This window comes from Nannospalax galili, unplaced genomic scaffold (genome assembly GCF_000622305.1).
Source record: "Nannospalax galili isolate Female #2095 unplaced genomic scaffold, S.galili_v1.0 scaffold46, whole genome shotgun sequence".
Classification (NCBI taxonomy): Eukaryota; Metazoa; Chordata; class Mammalia; order Rodentia; family Spalacidae; genus Nannospalax; species Nannospalax galili.
Window position 1 is genome coordinate 3,494,439 of NW_008355790.1, and position 25,052 is coordinate 3,519,490.

General features: G+C 40.1%; 2 protein-coding genes across 6 annotated transcripts in view; both read left to right on the plus strand.

Annotated features, from left to right (window-relative positions):
- The window catches only part of Tlr3 (toll like receptor 3), a 21,039-nt gene extending 10,900 nt beyond the window's left edge, over positions 1-10,139 (plus strand). For all 4 annotated transcript variants that reach the window (XM_029556396.1, XM_008853601.3, XM_029556397.1 and 1 more), the window contains 4 exons: positions 3,388-3,840; positions 5,680-5,871; positions 6,863-8,715; positions 8,927-10,139. In XM_029556396.1, coding sequence (XP_029412256.1) covers positions 3,397-3,840; positions 5,680-5,871; positions 6,863-8,715; positions 8,927-9,155 — 2,718 coding nt within the window. In that variant the 5' untranslated portion in view covers positions 3,388-3,396 and the 3' untranslated portion in view covers positions 9,156-10,139. The remainder of the gene's footprint in view (positions 1-3,387; positions 3,841-5,679; positions 5,872-6,862; positions 8,716-8,926) is intronic.
- A 12,672-nt stretch (positions 10,140-22,811) lies between these two features.
- Fam149a (family with sequence similarity 149 member A) overlaps positions 22,812-25,052 on the plus strand; it is a 53,631-nt gene continuing 51,390 nt past the window's right edge. Inside the window, exon 1 of one of the 2 annotated variants that reach the window (XM_017803331.2) lies at positions 22,812-23,662. In XM_017803331.2, coding sequence (XP_017658820.2) covers positions 23,094-23,662 — 569 coding nt within the window. In that variant the 5' untranslated portion in view covers positions 22,812-23,093. The remainder of the gene's footprint in view (positions 23,663-25,052) is intronic. The other variant, XM_008853603.3, reaches the window with a different exon arrangement.

Consider the following 25,052-nt stretch of genomic DNA (forward strand, 5'->3'; position numbering starts at 1 on the left):
TCACACCAACATAATTTTAAACTGGTTGGATGTATAAAATGCAGCCCTGGAAGTTTCTTATTGGTAGGTGCTATTCTCAGGGCTGTGGAATGTGCTGACTGTGTTATCTGTGGGGCCAGGAGTCTCCATTTTTACCTTATAGGGCAGTTTTCATGCTTGGACTTGCTTAATCTATAGTTTCCTGGAATGGGGGGGGGATAGCAGGCGGGGGTCAGGGCATGCCAGGACATGTCTAGGAATGTCTATAGCAGCAGCCAAGCATTTTACAGAAGCTAAAAGAGCAATTAGTGGGGTTCTGGAGGGATTGGGGGTAGCGGGTGAATGAAGAGGGTCTCAGGATCCTACAGCACCTGATCTCATTTCCTGGCAACTGTAATTTGGTACTACACCCAAAAAGATAATGAATGAATGAATGAATGAATGAGGGCAAGCTTGAGAATTAACATCACGCTGAAAGGTAGGGCACCCATCTCCATTGTCTGCAGATGAATGAGATATTCTAGAACTAGGGATGAAAAGGCCAGGTGGTCTGTTACAATTAAGGTAAAGCCCATGCTGGGTAAAGGCTTTCCAGTGTGTTTACTCTCAGGTCATTCATATACCTCAGCAACCCCTCAGTTATCTGGAAGCCTTTGAGAGAGAACTGACAGTGATTCTAGCCACTCCCAACAGCTATCAAAATGCCTGAAAGCAAATCCTGAATCCATCACTCTAGAGTATAGCCTTGGCAGACAAAAGAAAAATGAGGAGGAACCCAATAGAGGGATGCTTTTGGAAGCCCTTGTCAAGAAATTCCAGTAGACTGTCATATGAACGTTTCAAAATTGCCCTGTTTAAAAAAAAAAGAAAGAAAAAAGACTCTTCATATGACTGTTACCTCTATATCCAGATCTTTAAAATAGTACTTATTTCAAGGATATATGTTTATGATTAAAACACAATGTATTGCCAGAAAAAAATATTAGGGTGAAGCCAAGCTTGTACTTCCCCAGCTGAAGAAACCACTTTGAATAAAATTATGGGTGGGTGTACATTCAGGATGCAATTCTAGGGCCAGAGATCAAGCAGGACAATTCCATTAGCACAATTCCAGGAGACAGAGGGTACCAAGAGGTCTCTAGGGGAAAGAGTGTCCTCCAAGTTCAGGCCCATTCTGAAAAACTAAATTTAAGAGTTCAGCTTTTTTAGTTGTTCATGTAATTATCATGTTGGCATAGTAAGGCCACAATCAAACATTATTATTAAAATTTTCAAAGGCCCTTGGACTTCATTGATAATATACCAGAAAATGCTTAAATTTACTTTTCATACTCAGGCCAAATACTAGGGAAAATGACCTATGGATGTCTCATAACCCAGGACTTTATTTTTGTTCTTTAAAGAAAAATTGAAAAAAGGCCAGTGTTAAAAGGCACTGGCCTCCTTAGACGAAGGTCATGTGTCTTTGTTCAGGAAAAATGCTGGTGGTCACAATCTGTGAAGGGAACTTAAGCTGTACTACAATTCATGCCCAACCCAAGATTGAATTAATGAGAAGCTTTTAGAATATCTCTGTTCCTTCATGAAGTCCCTTATACTTCAAATGCGTTGTCTGCTTGGCTGTTTCTACTGTTGCCATCTGCCTGATATCTAGTTCCTGCATGATATAATTTATGGTTTTCATAGGTTTTTATCATAAAGTCAAATTTTACAATCTAGAGCATAGTTAAAACTATGCCCTCATAAGTCCTAGTATTACTACACTGGTTAAGACTAGTGCTTTTAGTATGATATTGCTTTACAACAAGAACTAGAAGACTGCACTTGATTTACCTCTTTTAACCCTTACAGTCACCTCTGGAAGAACTTATCTGTGTCAAAGACAAGAAAATTAATCTCTGAGAAATGAATTAATTCACCAAAAGTTGCAAAGCAGAAGCACTATGATTAGAAAGCAGATCCTGTTATGTCAGGGTCTGATGCTTGGCTGTGTTCCTACCAGCTTCACTAGTTCTTCAGGAATATTTACCTATGCAATCATAAAATTATGAGTGCCAGCTCAAAATAGCCTTCTCTAATTAACCTTAATTAATCTTAATGCTACAGGCCAAAAATCCTAAATGTTAACTGATACTATATCTAGCAGTTTTAGGAATGTAAGGTTGGAAAAAATGTAGTAAAAACACATCATTAGGCATCTCCTATATCACAAAACAAGACATCAAGCTATTCTATGTGAAGTTGGTTAATGAAGAAATACAGTTTTAAGTATAGTCTTTGAAAATAACACTATATAAGACGAAATGAAAAGTAACTGTAGAAAGTTAGTGAGGAAAATGAGAAAATGAAAGAATTAAATGCCTTACATTTAGAGGAAGCAAAATATCTTAAAGTTAGTAACAACATGGATGAGCCCAGAGGACAGTATGATCCATGAAATATGTCAGACACAGAAAGACAAATATTCACATGTTCTCCTTTGGGAGGTGATCTAGAATTATAGAGCAGTAGTTACCAGAGGTTGGCAAGAATGTAAGGGAGAGAGAGAACAGAGAGAGGGTAGTTAACAACTGTAAGGGTGCAGCTTAAATAGCAGAGTGGGATAAGGCAGGTGGTTGACAGTGATTAATTGCATGTTTCAAAATAGCTTAGTAAAAAAAGATTTAGGATGATCTTAACCTAAGGAAGTGCTAAATACACAAATTACTATGATCTGTTCATTATGCATCATATATATGTATTGAAATATTAATTGTATTTCATAAATATGTATAATTATTATGTACCAATAAAAATATTTTAAGAAGGGAATGTTGTCTAGAGTTTGCTGATTTATAACTGGTTTTAGAGTTAGCCTTTAAAATTGTACATGTTGCCGGGTGTGGTAGCGCACACCTTTAATCCCAGCACTGGAGAGGCAGAGGCAGGCAGATCTCTGTGAGTTCAAGGTCAGCCTGGTCTACATAGTGAGTTCCAGGCCAGCTGGGGCTACAGGAGACCCTGTCTCAAAAAGAGCAAAAAAAATTGTAAGTGTAACAATAGAGAAAATAAAATAACCAAAAAGTTGTGAAGAAAATGAACTAGCGAGATTGAGTTCCTTGTCTTTATTGTGTGAATTTAACGCTTAGGTAATAGGAGAAATAGAAGGGCAAGCATCTTATTCAAGTTTATGGAAATGATCATGAGAACTTAAAACAGAAACTGTCAAGAAATGTCGCCTTGGAACACTGTACTTGGTGGAGGTAAAAGACAAGAAAGGAATATCATTTCTGTTTGTGCTATTTGAATTATTTCTGCTTGATGCATTTCTTGCACAATATATACTTGTATCACACAAAAATTATGAATAGAAAGACCATGTGTAGATTTGGATTAATAATTTCCATGACTTTTCTATTTCTTTCACAGGGTAGAATCATGAAAGGGCATTTGTCTTACCAAATCTACTCCTTCTGGGGACTCTTGCCCCTGTGGATTCTGTGTGCATCTTCCACCAACACATGCACCGTGAGACATGAAGCAGCTGACTGCAGCCATTTGAAGTTAACACACATTCCTGATGACCTCCCTACAAACATAACAGTGTTGAATCTTACCCACAACCAACTCAGAAGATTACCACCTGTCAATTTTACAAGATATAGCCAACTTACTATCTTAGATGGAGGATTTAACTCCATTTCAAAACTGGAGCCAGAATTGTGCCAAACACTACCTTTGTTGAAAGTTTTGAACCTTCAACACAATGAACTATCCCAACTTTCTGATAAAACTTTCATCTTCTGCACAAATCTGACTGAACTCCATCTAAAGTCTAACTTACTACACAAAATTGAAAACAATCCTTTCAAAAATCAGAAGGTAAGAGGAGTGTGTTTACTTTTTTTTAAGAAATGCAAAGTATTATCTCAAGTTATCTAAAGCTAAGTTTTCAAGTCAGTCATTCATCAAAGCCTTAATATCTATTGAAGTAAGAATATAATATCTGATCAGCCCCCACTAGGACTGCTGGGACTCACCCGCAAACATGGACATTGTGATGGAAAATGTTTTCTAAAGTTTGAGTCAATTTGAGCATTAAGAAATCTGTCTCTCTTGCTTTCTCTTATTTGAAATAGGAGTTAGAAGATAAACATTGTGATCATAGACACATCAGACTATTCCACGGGGAACATGGGAAATAAACTTGCAATGCTACCAAATTTTCATGTGAAGTAGTAAGAAATATGTTGAGCCCAAATTCTGACTTAAATAAAACTAACAAATTGATACAATGGTAAAACAAAATGTTTGGCTAAAAATTACATACTCTTGGTTTAAGAAATCTCAAAACATCACTTTTCTAATGTCTTCCACTTCTTTTTAAAGACTGCTTGAATTTTAAATCTATGAAAAATGTATTTTATTATCTAGTAATTTGAGAAAGTATTAAGTGCTTTAGTTAAACCAAAGTCATTTGCAAGTCTCTTTTTGTTATTTTATGGCCTCGTAAAAATATTGAGCATTGATCTTTCTCTAATGCCAAGGAGAAATGCACAATTTTTAATTTGTTGAGAAGCAACTTGGTGGTCAGCTATTTGAAATCTTTCCTTGAGCCTTCTTAGATTATAATGTGTGGGAACTGCCTTTGTATGCAAAGATCTCGAATCTGATAAGAGAAATACTTGGAAAATGGTATTTTTTTTTTAAAAAAAAAAAGATAGATAAAAGTCTTACTTTCTTTGATAGACATTGTGATTGACTTTCCTTAGTAGACATTGGGGTATTCCTTACCATTTGCCTGAATTTGAGGAGTACGAGTGCAGAAGCAACAGAGGGATAAAATATCCCCCGGTAACAATAACACAAACCAAAGTTTGTGCTAGTTACAATCCAAACCTTCCATAACTGAACGCTCAATAGAATATACTCTAGGAATTTATAGGACATAAAGTTCTACCTGTTTCTTTTTTTTATTTTTATGTGTATGAGTATTTTGCCTGAATGCATGTAAGTACACCTGTGCATGCAATGCTGATAAAAATCAGAAGACGGCATCAGATCCCTGGAACTAGAGTTACAAAGGGTTGTCAGATGCCATATGGGTGCTCAGAACTGAACCTGGATCTTCTGGAAGAGCAGTTAGTGCTGTTAACCACTGAGCCATCTCTCCAGCCCCCTACCTGTGTTTCTTAAAGTAATATTTTTTTCTTCTTTTTTCTGTAACTAGTTTCCAAGGTTTGATGTTATATGTAATAAGCCACATGGATATTCCTTGTACCATAAATAAATTATATATTGTCTTTATATCTTTTTTCTTAATATTTGTTGTTCCTGGCAGTTGGCCCAGGAAGATTTTAGACTTTAGAGAAAGGGGTGGAAGATTGCAGTTCTTATCCCCAGGCTTGCTCTGTGGACAGTTTTGAAAAAGAAACTGATTTATTTATTTTTAAAACTTTATGTGTATGCATGTATATATCTTAAATAATAACCTTAAGTTCTTTAGCTTGGTGGAAGAAATAATGTGATTTGTGAAGAAAGTAAATCCAAGCAACAATGGTGTTTGTTGTGATTAAAACAACAAAGATTACTCGTACAGAATAATAGAGAGAAATCAGAGTAATGTGACTATTGAGATAAATCCAGTGTTTTCTTACATAGGAGGGATTGTTTCTGATGGCAATACTTTCTAACATGTATACTATGTTCCTCTACTCTCAGAATCTAATCAAATTAGATCTGTCTCATAATGGCTTATCATCTACAAAGCTAGGAACTCAGCCCCAACTGGAAAATCTCCAAGAGCTTCTATTATCCAATAATAAAATCCTTGCACTAAGAAGTGAAGAACTCAATTTCCTTGGCAATTCTTCTTTACAAAAATTGGACTTGTCATCAAATCAGATTAAAGAGGTAAGAAGTTAAGTAACATCATTTTATAATCTATCTTTATGTGTAATCCCTATATTGTACAGATATATATTTGTATATATGGTTTTCCTAAACAACTTATCTTTATTTTTACACAAGAGTAAACTGAGAAGAAGTGTAGATGACCAAATGGTGCCCAAGCTCACGCTCTCAGTGGCTGTGGTACCCTGCCTCTTGAGTATAAAATTAATCTCATGTCATTGAACATCCTCCATGCAATTAGGAATTTTTTGAAACTTAATTTTGGGGGCTATAAACAATGCTGTCAGGCAAATGTACCACAATTTAATAATTCCCTGATTTGTGTTTTAACTCCTTAAAAAATGAAGCATACTTTCTTTCACACGCCTGTCTTTTATACTCCATTAGCCTGAAATTTTACAAGCTACATGTGAGAAATCCAAGCCCTTTTCTCTCACGGTGTGTGCAAGTGCCAAGAGCTGGCCACTGTTCTCTCTAGACTCCCTCACTTACACCTTCTCTTCTCTTGGCTCAACACTGAGAGCTAGCACAGCTGAGGCTTCTAATAATGGAGTGCAAACAAACACCATCACAAACTCAGAAGGAAATCTAGGTGGAAAGACAAAAATGATAGCTGACCAGCTGGAAAATATGTGTCACTATTTCACTACTGATGAGTGGTCACCAAGACATAATCAGGATCACCCCATTAGGGATTTCACAGCTATTTTATTAATTACAATTTAATGTGATATAGCAAAAGTACTAGGAGGCACAGCTAACCTGGGAGGTCAGGGAAGAAAGGGGCTGATGCAGAAGGTAAGTGTTACAGGCACAGAGTGAGGAAGGAACTGCATTAGAGGAACCGAGAGCGATGCCCTCCCCAAGGCATATGGTGAAAGGGGAAGGAGACTAGGCAAAGAATTGCATTTAAGTATTTTAAGAGTCCTATGGAGCCTGTTATATCTTGGTTCACTTTTTTTTTCTTTTTTCTTTTTTCTTGTACTGATAGTTTTCTCCAGGGTGTTTTCATGCAATTGGAAAAATATTTGACCTTGTTTTGAACAATGCTCAACTGAACCCTCATCTCACAGAGAAGCTTTGTTGGGAACTTTCAAACACAAGCATCCAGAATCTGTCTCTGAATAACAACCAGTTGTATGGAACCAGCAACGCCACTTTTTCTGGACTGAAGCAGACAAATCTTACCATGTTAGATCTTTCCCATACTGGCTTGACAAGCATTGCTAATGATTCTTTTGCTTGGCTTCCACATCTGAAATATTTCTCTCTGGAGTATAATAACATACAGCATTTATCTTCTCGCTCTTTTTATGGACTTTTCAATCTGAGATACCTGAATTTGAAACGATCTTTTACTAAGCAAAGTATTTCCCTTGCTTCATTCCCTAAGATAGATGATTTTTCCTTTAAGTGGCTAAAATGTTTGGAGTATCTCAACATGGAAGATAACAATATTCCAGGCACAAAAAGCAATATATTCACAGGACTGATTAGTCTGAAGTACTTAAGTCTTTCCAAAGCTTTCACAAGTTTGCAAGTTTTAAAGAATGAAACATTTTTGTCACTTGCCCAGTCTCCTTTGCTCACACTCAACTTAACCAAAAATCATATCTCAAAAATAGAGAGTGGTGCTTTCTCTTGGTTGGGCCAAGTCAAGATTCTTGATCTCGGCCTTAATGAAATTGATCAAGAACTCACGGGTCAGGAGTGGAGAGGCCTAGGAAATATTTTTGAAATTTACCTTTCCTATAACAAAAACCTCCGACTGACTAGTAATTCCTTTGCTTTGGTTCCAAGCCTTAAACGACTGATGCTCCGGAGGGTGGCCCTTAAAAATGTAGATATCTCACCTTCTCCTTTCCACCCTCTTGGTAACTTGACCATTCTGGATCTCAGCAACAACAATATCGCCAACATAAATGAGGAAACGTTGGAAGGTCTTAAGAAACTAGAAATTCTGGATTTTCAGCATAACAACTTAGCAAGGCTCTGGAAACATGCAAACCCTGGTGGTCCTGTTAATTTCCTCAAGGGTCTTTCTAGCCTACACATCCTTAATTTAGAGTCTAATGGCTTTGACGAAATCCCACTTGATGTGTTCAAGAACTTATTTGAACTAAAGAGCATCGATTTAGGATTGAATAACTTAAACATTCTTCTGCCATCTATTTTTGATGACCAGGTGTCCCTAAGGTCATTGAACCTTCAGAAAAACCTCATAACATCCGTTGAAAAGAATGTTTTTGGGCCAGCATTCAAGAACCTGAGTAATTTAGATATGCGCTTTAATCCATTTGACTGTACATGTGAAAGTATTTCTTGGTTTGTCAACTGGATTAATCAGACCCATACTAACATCTCTGAGCTATCAAGTCATTACCTCTGCAACACTCCACCTCAGTACCACGGATTCCCGGTGATGCTTTTTGACACATCATCTTGCAAAGACAGTGCCCCCTTTGAACTGCTTTTCATGATCAGTACCAGTATGCTTTTGATTTTTATAACTGTAGTATTGCTCATCCAATTTGAAGGTTGGAGGATATCTTTTTATTGGAATGTTTTAGTGCATCGAATTCTTGGTTTCAAGGAGATTGAAGGACATGCAGAGCAATTTGAATATACAGCATATATAATTCATGCTTATAAAGACAGAGATTGGGTCTGGGAATATTTCTCCCCAATGGAAGAAAAAGACCAATCTCTCAAATTTTGTCTGGAAGAAAGGGACTTTGAAGCAGGTATGCTTGGACTTGAAGCAATTGTCAATAGCATCAAAAGAAGCAGAAAAGTCATTTTTGTTATAACTCATCATCTGTTAAAAGATCCATTGTGCAGAAGGTAAGTGAATATTGTGAAATTTTGAGTTTGTACTTGATCTTCACAGCTACTGTCTTCACAACTCAAATAATTTTAAAAGATAAAATTAAGAAAAAATTTCTGATTTTTATTGAAAGATGCAAGTTCTTCAAAGAATTTTAGATTGTTGAGCTTCTGACTGCTAACAACTACATATCAATTATTTAACTTCTCTTTTTTGTATTTTGCTTAGATTCAAGGTACACCATGCAGTTCAGCAAGCTATTGAGCAAAATCTGGATTCAATTATACTGATTTTTCTTCAGGAGATTCCAGATTATAAACTAAACCATGCACTCTGTTTGCGAAGAGGAATGTTTAAATCACATTGCATCTTGAGCTGGCCAGTTCAAAGAGAAAGAATAAATGCTTTTCATCATAAATTACAAGTAGCACTTGGGTCACGGAATTCAGCACATTAAATTTAGATTAAATCAGCAAAAAGATAGCTTTGTACTTTAAAATATTCCATCATAGGCCTGAGTTTTACTTGAAAGTTCTACAATCTGTTTATTCATACTTACAGATGATGATATGGTCTCACAATTGAATCTCATCTTTTGGAAGTGTTTCTGCTTATTTCAGACCTCTTATTGACAATTGATCTAGTCACTCCAGATAAATATCTAACCAGTTAACATTCTGTATTAATGAATATATGTTTGATCTATAAGGTTTTTCACAACCTCAAAGGGCTTAAAAACATTCTTCATTTAAAGACAAGTCAGAATTACAAATACAAGATTTTGTAATAATATTTTTGAGGCATTTATAGAATAAAAGATAATTGTTTTAATAGGTAATAAGGGTGTTTTAATTTAAAAATAACAAAATATTTAGAAATATTTTGGGCTTTTTCAGTTGAAAGATTTTGTATTTTGGTGCCCTGATGTTGATTTTAATAAATGTTAAATAGCTTTTAAACCTGCATACTTAAGGGCAGAAAATCTTTACAAGTGACTTTCATTACTTGATGAAGTTATTGGGACAAATGCTTGCTTTTTCCCAATACTTGTGTTTCTACTGTAGGAAATTTTCTTAACCATATTGAAGAAACGCTTGCTTCCTGAACATTGGTTAGTAGATAGGCTTTGTAGAAAACAAAGAATGTCCCTCCCTTGGTCACAGACTTGGGAGCTGGCATTGGCCACATCACTTGGTCTCACTGGGATTCCCTGACTCCTCATTTTGAAAATTATAATGATGGATAAAATCTCAAATAATTAGTGATGATGATTATGGGATAATATATGCATATATTATACCATTACATAATATAATATGAATAAATTAGTCCCTATTTAGAAAAATACTATGTTTGGTTTTATTTTTTCTTAATTTTTTCAAAATTATTTTTATTTTGTATGTATAAGTGTATTGCCTGCATGTATGTGAGTGCACCCATGCCGTGCAATGCCACAGAGGTCAGAAGAAGGCTTCAGATTACCCTGCAACTGGAGTTAAGGATGGTTCGCAGCCACCCTGTGGGTGCTGGGAATCAAACCCGGGTCCTCTGCAAGAGCAGTCAGTGCTCTCAACCCGCTGTGCCATCTCTCCAGCCCCTCTCTGGTTTTATTTTTAATAAAACAGAAACCGAATTGTTTTATAACAAAAATAAAACAAAAATCTTGGAAATATACATGAATGCCTTTTTGAAATATTTGTGGCTCTGGTATTGAAACATACGGAGGAATGGAAATTATAGCTGAATTAGCTATTTTATTTGAGGCATTGTCATTTGCTGAATTTAGGGAGCAATTTAGACTGTCTCATTTGGAAACTTGGATGTAAATACTTGAGCATTCTCAGCACTGAATTCACAGGACCCTGGAATAAGCAATATGAATATCACCCTGGCAGGCTAGACAGCAGAGGAAGAGAAGCAATGGCCTGGCAGCCAGAGACTCACGCAACAGGGGCTGCATTGCAGAAGAATGGTGAGCACACGACCACTCAAACACAGAGAAATAAGACCACTAAAAGCCATTGAGACCAACATGGCTCACAGCAATGGCTGCCAACTGTCCTTTGCTTCATTCTCCAAATCATGTCCCCAAATTGTTAGCTAGCCTTCCAGAAATGGTTCTTCTCTTGATGCATCAGAAGCCATGACATATCTGAAAATCCCATGTAAGGGCAGTAAAGCATAGTGAATCCTATTCTAGGAATTCCTCTGCCTTTCCCCCCCACCTTTGATCATGAATAGTGGTCTCTTTTGTTAATCTTGGCCAAAAAAATATGCTGTCCACAAACCCAGCAGATACATAGCTCACTCTGAGAATGCCTGCACTTTAGTGTGCACTTTTGTTCTATAATAAAACTTCCAATTTCCTTTTTCTGTCTCTGAATTCTTTCTTAGACTGACAAAAACCTGGAAACATTGTGTACAGCTCTCTCTCTCTCTCTCTCTCTCTCTCTCTCTCTCTCCAAACCCCATCCCCATCCCCTCACTATCCCCCAGTTCCAAAGGAGTCTACAGTCTGAAAGAGTCTAGAGTCTACCAACAGTGTGATCCTATGGAGAAATAATTTTCATTTTCATAGTGTGCATCACCCTTACTTACAGACTCTTGTGTGGTTTGAATGAAAATGTCCCCTGTAGGCTCCAAGTGTTTGGACATTTTGTCCCCAGATAATGGCGCTGTTTTGGGAGGTTTTAGAAGGTGTTGTTATGCTGGAGGAAGCACATCACTGGGGGTGGGCTTAGAGAGTTCTTAAGCCTTGCTGGATCTCCAGTTGCTCTCCTGTGCCTGCATGATGATGTGAGAGCTTAGCTTCTGTTGCTCCTGCTCCAGGCACCATGCCTCCCTGCCATGATGGACTGTAATTCCCTTGGAAGTGTAAGCTCAAATAAACTCTTCCTCCTATAAATTGCTTGCGTCAGTGTTTCTATCACAGCAACAGAAAAGTGACCAATACACCTTGTTTTTACAGCATTTTAGGTAAGATTTATTTGTAACTGTGATATCCCATTTTATTTTGACATCATAAAATAAAAACTACTTTTCTTCTTGATAGATTTTGTATGTTGTCTGCTATTACATTTAACTTTTTGTTTGCATATTTCCAACTTATTTTATACATTAATCATTGATTTATAGAAAACAGGACATAATTTTATTTCTATTTTCTTGTTTGCTTTTAAGTTAGTTGATCATGGCCAAATTTGAAATTGAATTCAAATGCACTTTAATGTCATTTAATATTTAAGAAAGTAAGAGTGATTTGTTTAAATTAATGTAAAACCAACAAAGGCTATAGACCTTGACTTGTGTTTGACCTACACAGGAAGCTACATGCTGAACTTCTTCAGACTGTCCTTTCTAATTGTTCTCAGGAGGAGCCCTTATCCCTTGGGCTCAAGACAAAGGGACTGCAGAAAAAGATGTTTGTCTGACTTCCTGTTTAATTTCCAGAAGGGATTTGTTCTGTTTAATACTCTTAGGACCCTGCCATTGCAATATGCTAACTAACTCCTTCCTGTTCTACAGTTTGCAAAGCAAAATTCACCTGAATCAACATGGAGTTTAAAATAAATCCTCGTATTTAGGTTTTATGTAAAATAACCTTTTTAGAGTGGGGTAAATTTGTTAGTGAAGAAGCTCTTCAGTGCTACTTACTTCACAGTCTTAGTATTTAAACATATACATTTTATTGTTTATAAAAGAGACATCATAGTAAGTTATAGTGACCATTAGAAAATATAAAGACCCTTCAAACTCAGAAGAGCATCCTGTAATCTCTAAGATGGGAAATAGGTGAGAGGTTATCTGCATCTAGGGACAGGTACCAGCTTCCAATGTTTTTTTCAATTGTCTTCTAGAAATTCTGGGAAACAAATCACTTCATCAGTAACTGAGTTTTTTCACACAAGAATATTTTAATAATACTAAGGTGCTCTAGTAAAAAGTACTCAGGGTCATTCCTAGAGTTGAACAAGTTCAACTTCAGGGAGAGAGAAAATGCAACATGGATATCTGCGTGTATTCTTTGCTCTTCTCATTTCTCTGACAAAAATACCTTAAGGAAGAAAGGGTTTATTGTGGCTCATGGTTTGAAAGTACAGTCCATCATGGTGGAGAAGGCAGGATGGCAGGGGTGTGAGGAGGCTGCTTTCATTCATCCAATCAGGAAGCAGGGAGAGATGGGTACTAATACTCAGTTCACCTTCTACCATTACCTTTCATTTCAGTGAGGACCCAGGGTCATGGGATGGTGCCACCCATCTTCAGGGTAGGGCATCTCTCCTCAGTTAGTTACACCTCTCTTTGGAAACAGACATGCCCGGGAGGTATGTCTGTCCTCTACATGACTATAAATCCCGTCAAGTTGACAAGGAAGTTTAATCATCACATTTAGTAAGATGCTTGAAAGATCCCAGCATAAGGCTTTGCAATGGGCAACTCCAAGATGAGGAGACTAGATCCAGGATAAGTTGTAATTGCTAAAGAAATTTCAGTCACTTTTCAAGAGAGGAGATATGGTCAGAGCTGGGTTCTAGGAATGTGGGAGAACTGAGCTACTTGGCAAAAAGTTGGAGTTGACCCTGTTTAGAGAATAAAGCTCAAATGACTTACTATATTTCCTAGTATGGCATTCAGGACCTTTGACGACTGAATGGAATTCATCTCTCTAGCTTGATTTAATACATACACACACACACACACACACACACACACACACACACACAAACACACCGCACGCGCACGCACACACACGCACACGCACACATTTCCCATGCTTTATAGCAGCCTTCATGGCTTTGTGCATGGCTTCATGTACTTGCCTCTCAATGATGGGCACTTTGTTTCCTCTCCAGTGGAGTGTTAACTATTATGAGGATTCTCTTCACCCTACAACACTCTTCACACTCTCATTCTAAGAGAAGAAAGTGTTTGGAACCTTGTTCATGCATGACTGTCCTGGACTGTTGGAATCTGAGCTTCCAGGCCATGAAGATCCCCACCACTCTCATCTTGATATTTTCAGTCTTAAGAAGAATGACTGGAACATGGTCACTTATCAAACAAGAAGCTGTTGGAAAAGTAAGCAACTGGTTATGCCACTGATGATCAGCAAAAAAAGGAAACAGACACATTAAATTCTGTGGACACACACTGCAAAATTTTCATAGTAATTCTGTTTCTGAGACAGAAAATAAGCATAAGAGAATCACAGTGTGCCCATTTTCTCTGACCTCCTCCGGTCTTATAATATCTATCCAAAGACATATCAGGTCTTCATGTAACAGGGGCTAAAAAATGTCCCAGGTCCTTATCTGAAACTTACACTTAAACCCCGAGTTTGCTCTCTCTTCTCTCCTGTGTGTCTACTGTCCTCTCTTCTTATGCAGTACCTGACCCGTAGTCAGCATTCACAGAGTGTTCACAGAGGTTTAAAGATGAAGGGAATGAATGTGGCTGTTCAGAACTACTCATGGCTCCCAACCTTGCCCTTTCAACCTCCATCCACTCAGTGTTGTTCTGTTTCTGTTCCTTTCCTGTCTTCTTTTTCTTAACTTGGCTCAATGTGTAGTTCTAAGAGTGAGGCCAGGTATCAACTTCTCTAGTCTTTCTGAATCATACCTTCTCTCTAGGAGGATGCGTCATTAGATGTTAACCCTGGACAAATATGTGAGATGCACCATTAGTGTAAGGACCTGTGTAGCTTGGGTAGAATTTTCCTTGGCGGTATGACTTTGGAGGAGGCTCTGGAGATCATGTTTTTGATTTCTTGCCAAAAATAATTCTTCTGTGCAAGGGGTTTAAAGAGTGGTTCTGCTCAGACTGTTTTGGTGGAAAAAGATCTCAGGTGGTATAAACATTAAGCCAAGTGAGCTCACCCTTCCTTGGAGAAGCCCTGTTACCTAAGTAGTCATAGGAAACATGGTCCCACTAGACTTCGCTAATAACAGCTCAACCTGGCAGCTCAGTGACTCTGCAGCCTCTTCTGGCATCCTCCATCTTGGTTGGCTCCTGTGGCATTGTGTGACTTGAAATTTGTGCTCCCACATCCTATCCCAGTCTAGAGGGGAATGGAGCTGGCAGGACTGGTTCCTCTCCACGTCTTCACTTGTTAGAGATACTGGTGACTTCTCTTTATATGCAGTGGAACATATAAAAGGAGGAGATGGTATTGAAGGATACTTTAAGACGGTGGCCAGGATGTGTGGGTTCCTATTGATCCTGACACAGTAGGTTTTGAATACTCCACCTTTGGGTATATTCTACAGGGCATACTCCAAGCTTCAAGTACAGAATCATTAGTTCCATAGTTCCACATCATATTCTTCATCAACCTTCTATTACTTTTATTCTATCAAAATATGTGGTATGAAATGCTCAGAAATCCAAGTAAGAAAAGGAAAGCAGCAGCAGCAAAAGAAACATAATTCTCCCAAGATACTCTTATTTGAGACAGGCACCTCTGTTGTGCCCAGTGGATGGATCCCCAAGAATCACCACAGAGTCCAGAGAGCATGCAAGAACAAAGAGTCTTTATTCGGGCTCCCAGAGCAATCCACAAGCAAGAATTACGGCTTTTGCCCACCAAGCTGAACTGAGAGCCCCGATTGCAGGGGAGGAAGTCTTTTGTAGGTTTTAGACAAAGGGAGGAGGAGAATAACAGAGTCATATCCCGATTGGTCCAAAGATCCCACACACGCGTGCCACACACTTTTGAATTGATTGGTTATGAGGGATATAGACCTGGAGGTTTCTCATTGGTGGGTGCTGCCCTCTGGGCTGTGGAATGTGCTGACTGTAATCTGTGGGGCCAGAAGTCTCTCTTCCTACCTTATAAGGCTGCTATATGCCTGGGCTTGCTTGATCTATAGCCTCCTGGGGTGGGGGTGGTAGGTGAGATTACAACATGCCTGGGCATGTCCAGGCTTGCCTGAAACAGCTAGTCACAGTGGGGGTCAGTACAGTTTGTCCTTTCAGTCAAGCAATCAAGCAGTTTACAGAAGCGAAAAAGAGCAGTTAGTCCTAAAGAGGGGCAGGGGTCTCGGGAGTCCAGGACAGGGGGCCAGGGAGGAGGGTATCACACCTCATATTAGTTACTCAGGCTGTTTGTTTTAATCAATTGTCAGATTTCCAAAACATAAACTTTCTTTGTAAAAGCATGGTCATAATTTCTTACTACTTTCTCAATGTTGTAGCTAAGCATCCTGAGAATATGAAATAAAATGGTTAAATTAGCCAAAATAACACTTTTTAAAAACCACATTAAACATGACTTTGACATTACTAATTGTCTAAAATGAATACAGTCACAGTATATAAATGGTTTCTCCATTTACTTTCATTGAATTCTTCATGAAATAATTGCTTCAGCGGGACCATTATGGCCCATCCCCTATGGCTCATGTCATGAAAACTGCATGCTGCCTGTAATTAATGAGAAGCCTGGTAGCATCTCACATCTGTCTGAAAGGCTGTTGATGGATGAACAATGACTGTGAAAGGCCCAGCATGTTGCTTAGGATGGTTTATTATGTTTGCAATTATAGGTCATTTTCAAAAGAAGAACCTGCAAACAAAAGGATCAGTCATTCAATCACTGTCCCTTTTTTATGAGGCTGGCTTTTCAGAAAGCTATATCTGCTGGTTAACTGACAATGGTGCTTTCTCCCCTGCCATCTCGCTTTTGTTGTCTGTCACTTTCTGTATAAATTTGAGGCAATTACTATCATCACTTTAGTTTGTAGCCAGCTTTTTATAGCAAATACATCCATACTGAAGACTTTCTCAGGAGCACCAGGAAGATCCTGTGACTATGAGGCACCCCTTTCAAATTAATTAATACCCCAATAATTTCCTCATACTGCCATAACAAATTACCACAACCGGGTGGTTTAAAACAACAAAGGTTCTACAATCCTGTTTAAGATCTGGTCAATACAATTAAGCTGAAATTCTTCTCCTTCCTCTATTCCTATGATACATAGATTTGGTCTTTTCATGGTGTCCCACATCTCTTGCATATTCCATTCCTGTGTTTTTTAAAATTTTCCATAATCTTTGCTTGAGTGGTCCAGTTCTTCAACTTTATCCTCTAGTGTTGATACTCTGTTTTCCATTTCATTCATTCTAGCAGTGAGGTTTTCCCCTGTTGTTTCAAGTTGGCTTATTGAGTTTTGCACTTCCTTCTTCATTTCTGCCTGAGTTTTCTTCAATGTTTCTATGAATTATGTGAATTCATTCAGAAGTTTATCCATATCTTCTTTTAGTTCTTTGATCTGTTTATTCGTGTGTTCTTTAAATTTATTGAATTCCTTGATCATGTTTATGATTGTTCTTTTAAATTTAGTGTCCTGGGTTATCTCTAGGGGGTTCTCCTTGTAGAGCTCTTCTACAGGACTGGTGGAGTTTGGTAGGGACATAGTGCTTTGGCTTTCCATTTTATTATTTCGTTGTGATTTCGGTATGTGAATTTCTTTTGTTGTTTATGATTGTGATATTAAAATTAAGTTGAAGTATGCTTCTGTTTGTATTATCAGGGTGCCTAGGTTCTTTCTTTATTGGTTATGTAAAGCTGGTTGGTACAGGTTTCAGGTTCTCTCAGGTTTTATTTTGGAGGGAACTGATGGCTTCAGATCAGCTATTCAGGAGCACCCACAGAAGCCCAAGTCAGGTTCCAGTCAGGTACATTCAGGTTTCCTTCTAAGGTTTCCTATTAGCAGGAACTCAGAGAAAATATGGGAAATTCCCTAAGAGGAGGGAGGGCAATTTTGGGACTCTCAGTTGGTCTGCTGTGTTCTCGGCCCCTATGCCAGAGGGAGGCCAGAACCCGGCACTCTCTGGAGGTCTGCTGAGATCACAGCTGCTACACAGATGGAGGTTGGAACCCACCCTCTCAGGCTGTCTGCTAGGATCTCTGCCTTAGCCCTCCAAAGCCAGACCTGCTGTGGAGTTTGGGGAGGGGCCTCATGAAGTCCCAGGAAGAGGGATGGACACATAGTTTAGTCAACTAATTTAAAGAACAAAATATATATCTAGGCAAGGTTTATCTGAGAATATTTGTTTTTACACCCAAGCTTTATCTACATAGCACATGGTAATTAAAAGTACCAGACTGGTGGAACAAACCTTATTGGATGTTTAACAGCCATACTTTGAGGCCTATACTAATCTGGTCAGAGGGACTTAAAGGACAGTTTTTGCCCCTTGCCCTCTAAGGGCGACTAAGTTCCAGGGGACTATGAGCATCTCTCAAAATGTCCTGTAACTGTGGTGAGCCACCTGTCTTCTTGTTCAGGGAGGACATGGAGACCCCAGGCTACAAAGAGGAGCGTCAATTTAGAGGAAGCATCTCATCCAGGCTTCCTTTGACTTATCTTCACATAGATGGAACTGGTAAAAGAAAGGAGCCAGGGGCTCCTCCCAAGCCCATATGACCCCTGAGGAACAGATCCTCAAATGACCTTAAGTGTAAAAATAAATTGATTTATTTTGGCCAACTGTTTGGTCTTAAACACCCAAAAGGAAAGTATAACCAAAGAGTAAAGTCATCAATATATTTCCTTAAGAGTTCAAGGGATTACACTTCCCATACACTAGGTTTAAGTCCATATAAAAAGTTATTTAGGGGCTGGAGGAATAGTGCAGCAGCCTGTAAAGGCTAAGGCTAACAACCAAAAAAAAAGTTATTTAGACAATTATTTCTCATTGATGATTTTGTTCCCAACCAGAAAGTAATACTCAGATGTAAGACTTCAAATCTTGGTCTCCAATACTGTAGTGCCCACCTGTAGCTATGGGAGACAACCAACTAATGTTCTAAAATGATGGATAAATTTATTTTCTCCCCTTATCTAGAAGCCTTTGAGAGGAAACTGACACTGATTCTAAACACTCCAACAGCTATCAAAATGCCTGAAAGCCAATCCTGAATCTATTACTCTAGAGTCCAGCTTTGGTAAACAAAAGAAAAATGAGGAGAAACCCAATAGAGAGATGCTTTTGGAAGCCCATGTCAAGAAATTCCAATGGACTCTCATATGAACATTTGAAAATTGCCCTGTTTTGACTTTTTTCTAGTTCCCTGTCTAGAACTTGTAATGCTAATTACTCTTGCCTTTACTTCTCCTTCACATCTCTTATTCACCAGTCAAGGACCTTCTTTTCCCCCTACAGATAAGAGTTATGCAATTTGGGAGTTTTTTAGATAGACCCACTGAAGGGGTAATACAATTGCCTCACCCTGAGTCCCTGTTCAACATAGAAGAACCCAGACTGGTCTGTATCCCAATTCCCTATAGGCGATTTGGGTAACCTCTTCAGAGGATGGTGTGATAAGAATAGGAGGCAGGAATGGGCTAGCCAGTCAGGGAAGAAAGACCCAAAAGAAAAGTAGCCAGTTTCTTGGCTAAAACTCACAATGTCCTTAGGGCCTCTTAGCAACACTCTCTGTTCCAAAGGCCAAAAATGTCAAAAATATTTGGGAGCTTTTATCTAATCCTTAAAAGATTTTAGGGTTACCTCTTCAGAGGGGGGATGTTAGAGTGGCCATAAACCCCATAAAAAATAAAATAGAATAAAAGAAGAAAGTGTACATGAAAAGAAGAAACAGAGGATCTTATCACAAAAGAAGTATTCTCAGGATATGTGAACCAATATTTTAGGACCAACTTCTGTTTTCCAACACAATCTTTACAGAATTGTACATGAGACTACAAGTCCTAGGTCTAGCTTGCTATTATCTTTCAGAGTGATTGTATAATGAATTAATACATGTAAATAATTCAATGTAGAGCTTGTTCCATAATATGTTAAAAATATCTGCTTTAAAAGAAACAAAAACAACAAAAAACTAACACATGTTTATCTTCCCACAGTTTCATAAGCTATAACTCCTACATTGGGTGTCTGTAGAGCCGTGCTCCCTTGGAAACCTGAAAGTCAGGATTCCTCTCTCCCTCATCTCAGTCCTAGACAGTGACTCTCAGACTGTGATATGTCACCACTGGGGAGTAGGGGTGGGAGGGTTGACCCCATGTGACTACTCAGAATGTCTGCTTTTTCAGAGTAAGCCACCCTATTTGATTTGATTAGGGCCTATCCTAGTGATCTCATTTGAACTTGATCACACTGGTTCCATCACCCAGTTTTACTTCTCATGGTTTCAACTGAAGGCAACTGTGATCCAAATGTATATGTATATGGAGAGAAAGAACAAAGGAGCAGTCATTTATACGACATTTATTATACTATTGTTATAACTGCTCTATTAGTTATTACTGCCTATCTCTTAGGTATTAAAACTTTGTGGTATACAGAACTTGGTATTCTTCATGTTTTCAAACATCATTGGGGGTTTTAGAACGCACTCTCACGAATAAGGGAAGACTAGAGCACTTTCTAAAGACCTATATCCTAATAAAGTCACATTCATAGCAATTGGAAATTAACATACACACAGAGGAGAGAGAGAGAGAGAGAGAGAGAGAGAGAGAGAGAGAGAGAGATTCAGTCTTTTCTTTTGAGACAGGGTTTCACTATGGAGCCTAGGCTGATCTTGAAATGGAGATTCTCCTGTGCTAGCTTCTCAAGTGCTGAGATTCCATGTGTGCCACCACACCCAGCTTCGGATTTCACCATACCTTTTAGGAGCGCATAATTCAACCCATAACAGAAGGTATATGCAAGCAGACCTCAGGGAAAGAACACTTTGAAGGATGGAGTCTAAATGGTATATAGTTCTATAGCTTTATTAACTGCAGGTACATGCTGCAGAAAAGTGTGCCCGTATAGCACAAATGTGCCTACAACGATATGTAACATCAGGCAGGTTGCCTGATTAGATTGCTTTTTCAAGAGAGAGGAACAAGATTGTCTCTTACAGTAATTGTTCCCACTTACAACCCTTGCGACTTACTTCCCTTGCCTGGATTTTGCACTCATCCAAAGGTCACTCAAACTAATTTAGATGTAATAAGAATTGCTTTTATAAGGAAATAGCAAGACTTGAATAGTATGCATCTGTGTTTTATAAGTCAGGTTACTGGGGCTCCATCATGAGTGGTACAGGTGTTGGACCAATCAGACTTCTGAGTCTGAAAAGTCAGGAATCCTAATATGTGCCTGCAAATAAGGGCTGCCTCTAAGGGAACTGAAGGAGTTGCTAGGCAAAGGCCCCCCACAGTCTGCCACTTCCATTCAAAATCAATCTGATGAAAAGCCTCTGAGAAACTGAAAACCCATAATTCAGAAATTATCCCCACTTAACATTGCCAGTGACCTGTTAAGGATTTAACTGTTTTATGAACCAGAATCAAGATCCCCAGGAAATAAAGAACAACAGAAAGTCTAGACATTGCTTTGCAATCCTGAAGGGTTATTTGAAAATAACTGGATGCTCTGATGAGCTTTTCGCACTCTGGGGGCTCCCTGTGAGTTGCCACAGAAGAGGGAGGATAAGAAGTGGTGGCAGTCCAATCCAGTCTGCTGCTGGCGGCCTCCCATTGTTTTAGAGCTGGCGCAGCTTCCCTGGTCTGGCCTGTACTTCTGCCTCAAGTGTCTGTTGCTGCTCTTGGGTGTGTATGCCACTTGCTTTCGTTTCCCTTCTTCCCCATTCTTTCCTGTGTGCTTTACATGTGGACAACTGACTGTATCCCTATGCTCTTTCCAGAATCCTGTCATCAAGATCCATCTGCCCTACTGCCATCCACTGCCCTCTCTGTCATTCCTCTTCTCAAGCAGATGCTCTGCTTTCTTCAAGCTGATGCTGATGTGAAGATGGCCACAAACTATAAGAAGTTGATTTTCTATACTCCAGGGAGATGTGTCTCCTCGCCTCTCTGTGCTAAATCTTGTAATTCTAGAAGTGTTTCTGACATGTTTATTAGTGGCAGGTGGTTGTAGAAATGGGATGACAGCTACTTTTCAATATCATAAAGAGAAAACATGAAGCTTGGCATTCCCATTGTGTTATGGTTTAATAAGAAATGCCCTAAACAGGTCACATGCTGAAAACTTTTCCTCAGCTGCTCATAGTATTTTGAGAGTTGTTAGAAACTTCAGGAGGTGGGGCCTGGCTAGATGAAGTAGGTCACTGGCAGCATGTCCTTTGGGGTTATAGCTTGCCAAGACTCCTTTCCGTTTCCTGCTACCTCAAGGCATCCCACAGATGCCTCACCTCAGGCTCAGAGCAATGGGACCAAGCAGCCTTGAATTGAGCTGTAAGCCAAAATATTTTTCTCTTTTAAAGACTTTCTTTTTGTCATAGTAAAAACAAGCAAGCAAGCAAAGTTGGCTAACACACATGAAAACTGACCATGGTCTACTGGGTGTGGTGGTGAGCCCTTTATAATATTCTCAGCCCTGGAGAGGCAGGAGCAGGTGGATCTCTGTGAGATTGAGGTCAGCCTGGTAAAAGCATTCTTTGACTTTCCTACCTGTGGCTTTGCTGAGTGTATCTGGTCAGGCTGATTAGTTTATACTTACAAATAATTTAGTTGCATCTTTGAATGTGCTCCACAGGTATTTGAATGTACACATTATATGTTGATATTACTAGGTCAGTTCTTAGGGCCCATTTTAGTTCTGAGTTCTTGGGGAAGGGGAGCGCTTCCATGTCTTCTTCAGCTGCATGCTGAACTGAATTGGGGTAGGGCAAATGGGCCCTGCTGCTTCAAGCATAGGCCCCAGAATACATCCTTTTACCCACTTTTGCTTACATTAAAGAACTAACAGTGACCATAATGCATTTGGCTTTGTCGGACTGAGTGAGTTCCAGAACCTTTTGGAACTTCTAGGGGCCATGATCATGTCAGTGCTTCAGAGAGTGAAGTTCTTAGGACAAAGGAGAAATCTGAAACTGTTCCTTTAAGGCAAGACTCAAGGAGGGAAGCCTGTGCTTCTATTGTAGACACTGCCCAGCTACAGTCTGGGGCCCAATTAGCAGAGAGTTAAACAGGGTTTTTGTTTAGCTTAGCAACCGCCTGCTCGGTCCCTGGGGCCAGTGACCTAAGACCATAATCCGTGCACTAAGCGCCCTTCAGCTTCTTGGACTTCTTGGGATCTGCGATTCTGGTCCCTCGGAAGCCCTGGAGGGATAGTTCCTGCAGAGAGTGACCCAAGCCTCCTGGTAGCCCTCCACAGCTTCAGAGACCTGTGGGCCTTCTGGGCTGTCCGGGAAGGTCTGTCCTAACCATGCTTCACTAAGGCACGAAGTGGTTCCTCCGGGTGGTGGACAGAGACCAAGAAGTCTCTAGTGCTCCGCGGCGTGCGGGGACCCCAGGACCCTCGCTCGCCCCCAGGCCGTCTTATCCGGATCTTGGGAGGCGGCAGTGAATGGAGCCCCGCAGCCCTGGTGTTCTTGATATTCTGGCAGCAGCGGCGGCATCAGCAAGGCCAAGGCATGAAGGTCGCTGTGTTGGACCTGGGGTCTCTCTTTGCCAAGATCTTCAAGACCTCGACGGCGTCCCCCACGCTCCCCAGCCACTCGGGAGGCGCCGCGACCCCAGGGCCGGGGGGCTCCGGCGCAGGCACCTCGCTGATCTTGCTCCCGGCGCTGGTTCCCGACCCCGCGACTCCGCGGGGGCCACAGACCCCGCTGCACCCCAGAGGCTCGGCCACCAGCCGCGCGATTGAAGCAGCAGGTTCCCCCTTGTCTCTGCCCGCTAGCCCCAGAGCCACCAAGGCGCAGCCCCCGGCCCCCTCTAGCCGCGGCTGCAGCGCTCTGGGCTCCCCGGCTGCCCTGGATGCCTCCGCGCTGCCGATGACTGTCTCCAACGCGGCCCCTGTGGGCAGCAGCAGCGCAGCCGCTAGCTGGCGGATCCCTAGCCAGCCGCCTGGCGCCGGAGAACGAGAGCCCAGCGCGGGGATGGCCCCTGGGCCTGGCCCCAAAGCCCCGTTCTTCACTCTGCCGGATATAGGCGAGGAGTGGGCCTCGGACTGCGATTCCCAGGAAGGCGGAGAAGAACACGGGTGAGTAACGACAAGGTCCACCCCAGTCATCTTGGCTGGAGACCCTCCCACCTCCACCTGTCACGCACCCCTTCCCAGATGCACTGCGGAAAACGCGAGGTTTGCAACTTCGGGTGTGAAAAACTTCTAAATCTCAGAGCGAACCTTTCTAAACCAGAGGAGAGGAAGGTGGAGAAAAGGGGGCAGCAAGTTACTTCTCTTCCATCTGAGCCATGGAAACTTAGATGATAAGCCTGGTTTTCACGGGGATTTTAAAGAGCTTTGTCTTGGCTGCAGAATATTCCAGGCATCCCCACGTTGACAGCAACAATTTTAATGTAAGCAACGGTGAAACACAGTGTCCCCATACTTTCTAAGGATCAGGTCAAGTCTTTCTCATTCCAAGTGGGATGGGTTTCCATTATGTGACATCTAGCTTATTTACATATACATCACCTGACAGACAGGGGCTCCTGTGTTCCGGATGCCTCTGATTATATCCCCTAGAGGTCTTGAGTTATGCCATGGGGCCCTGTGTTACTACAGAAACATGGACTGACTTCATGGGAACAATTTCCCTGGGAATTGGAGGCCTCTTTCCTCAACACACACACACACACACACACACACACACACACCTTTTGAAACCAAAGCAGGATAAACACACTATTCTTGAAAATTAATACTCTAGAAAAAGGGATACTCTAGAACAACAGTACGTTCAATTTTCAGTACCAGTATATCACTAGCTATTCTTAAGTACATAAATATTTTCATCTTTTTGAATGCTTACTGAACAAAGGCTCAAAGGAGAGGAAAGATGGGGTGGTGGTCTATTATTTCACTGTATTCACACAGATGGAAGTTTCCACTTGGTAGAACAGAGACAGCTGGGTATCTCAGACATTTTCCACCTTACCCCAGAAGACAAGTGTAGACTGGAGGAGGTTTACTTTAAGACTGGTTCTATTTTATTCACAGTTTAAATAGTCACAGTTTCACAAATGTTCACCTAGCATTCATATCGATGTGTAAGCTGCCATCTGAAATAATAAAAAAATTAAAGCTTTTCATTTGAAATATTATTTTATGAAATTTGTTTACCGAAGGATATTTTTCCCATAAAGAAAATTAATTGCATTTGGAAAGCTGGTCTAATTGCCTAAGGAATTAGACCTTTGTTATTAGCAACTGGTCCTGCACACTTATGCAATTAATATTTTATGAGCAAACAGATCTACAGTGACCTTAAACTCCAGTCTCCCTTCTTTTAGCAGAAGATGCTGGAATAGGCACTGCTGGCAGGAAAAGAAGTGGAGTGAGTGTCAGCCCTGCCACACATTAGCTCATATTCACAGTATCCAAAGTTTGCCATAGTTACCTTTTAAATAACAGTATATACTTGGCATTA